Source organism: Arachis ipaensis, chromosome B04 (genome assembly GCF_000816755.2).
Source record: "Arachis ipaensis cultivar K30076 chromosome B04, Araip1.1, whole genome shotgun sequence".
In the NCBI taxonomy this organism is placed as follows: Eukaryota; Viridiplantae; Streptophyta; class Magnoliopsida; order Fabales; family Fabaceae; genus Arachis; species Arachis ipaensis.
Genome location: NC_029788.2, coordinates 39,833,039 through 39,834,657, shown reverse-complemented (window position 1 = coordinate 39,834,657; position 1,619 = coordinate 39,833,039). Strand labels below are relative to the sequence as shown.

General features: G+C 40.8%; 1 protein-coding gene across 1 annotated transcript in view; it reads right to left on the bottom strand.

Moving 5' to 3' along the window:
* Positions 1 to 1,619, bottom strand: part of LOC107639271 (protein NAP1) — a 14,440-nt gene that overhangs the window by 1,010 nt on the left and 11,811 nt on the right. Inside the window, exon 22 of the mRNA XM_016342754.2 lies at positions 91 to 1,082. Within this exon, the coding sequence (XP_016198240.1) occupies positions 91 to 1,082 (992 nt within the window). The remainder of the gene's footprint in view (positions 1 to 90; positions 1,083 to 1,619) is intronic.

Here is a 1,619-nt window from a genome sequence, read left to right as displayed (position 1 = left end):
CAGATTACGGCTATGCAAATACAAGCTCCAAATAATTACAAAAATTAAGCACGATAATAACATATAGCTTGGATAATTATTCATACTGACCTGGCTAAACAGTGGATATTGTTAGTAAAACCCTCTGTGTCGACATTGAATGCGGTAGTGGACCAAATATTTGACGTCATAAATGTTGCAAATAAGTATGGTAACAAGCTCCATGACCCATCACTTGCACCGCCAACTTCCTCTAAAATTGATCTCACCCAAATAGAATCATGATCATTGACCACATCTGCAATATTTGCCACTGATCTTATTCTCTTGATTTCTTCCTTTTCTGGTACTTCATCAGGCAGATGCTTAACCACCCCGGCTAAAAGTGAATGTATCAGGGGAGCACCTTCTTCAAGTACAGCACCAGAAGCCTCAGATAGTAGCCGATCAAAAGCCAGGGCTAGGCCAGCCTGAACACAAAAACCAATCAAAGTTTCCAGATCAACTATTTGCCTCATGGAAGCTTCTCTTTCAAATCTATCACCAGCATGCAGGCTGGTAGCAACTGACTCAAGGACGTCACGGTTAGATCGCAATGATGTGTCAATACAATTTAAAAGTGCAGCTGTGTGTTCTTTTAGCATCCTGTCTAGCCTGTCTACCCCATAGCCACCAAAAATACGAACAAATGCCTGCAGTTCCCTGAGATCAGTGACTGAATCTGCGAAATATCCACCAACAGGCCTTGTACTCTTGAAGCATTTATGGATTGGAACAAACAAGATACCAGCACCAGATATGTCCTTGATTATGTTTTCAATATACCAATTGCATACAGATTCAGTGGCCGATCCTGTGTGTTGGTCTGTTGGCTTCTCAAACAAGTGCAAAGAAGAAACTGGCCCTGAAAAGGATTCTGAAAGCAAAACTTCACGAATACCCTGAGTGATGTCCATGCTGATGTGCTGCTCTGCAAGATGCACTATGCTAACATGCCTCTGAATCAGTGATTCCAGAACAGAAGGCCGTTGAAGATCATTATCTGTTTTTAAAACACTAAGTAATCTTCTCCTGAAGTTGCCAAGAATGCATTCTCTCATGTACTGCAAAAGAAGCATGAGTAAGAAAATAAGAACAGAAGGAATGTACTGGTTTGGAAACAGTACAACAAACAAAGTGGGAGTGAATGTGTAATGGCTTGGGTTTAATGTGTTGATCCATTACTTGAATGCAATCAATATTGGCTGTGGACCTTTAAAAATGAGAACAATACTTCCAATGGTATAGACAGCATTGCCTCCTGTTGTTGAGAAAACCAATGGCTCAGGATTTCACATGTACAAACATCTGGACAACAGAACATGGATGTGAGCTACTCCCTTGATTTCCTTATCAGGGTCTATTTCATGCGCTTCACTCTCTGAAGTGTATATCCTTTAGAAGAGGCATATCGAACCAGTGTCCAATAATTATCATCAGTGATTAATCGTAGACAGCATTGTTGTTGAGAAAACCAATGGCTCAGGATTTCACATGTACAAACATCTGGACAACAGAACATGGATGTGAGCTACTCCCTTGATTTCCTTATCAGGGTCTATTTCATGCGCTTCACTCTCTGAAGTGTATAGTGTATATCC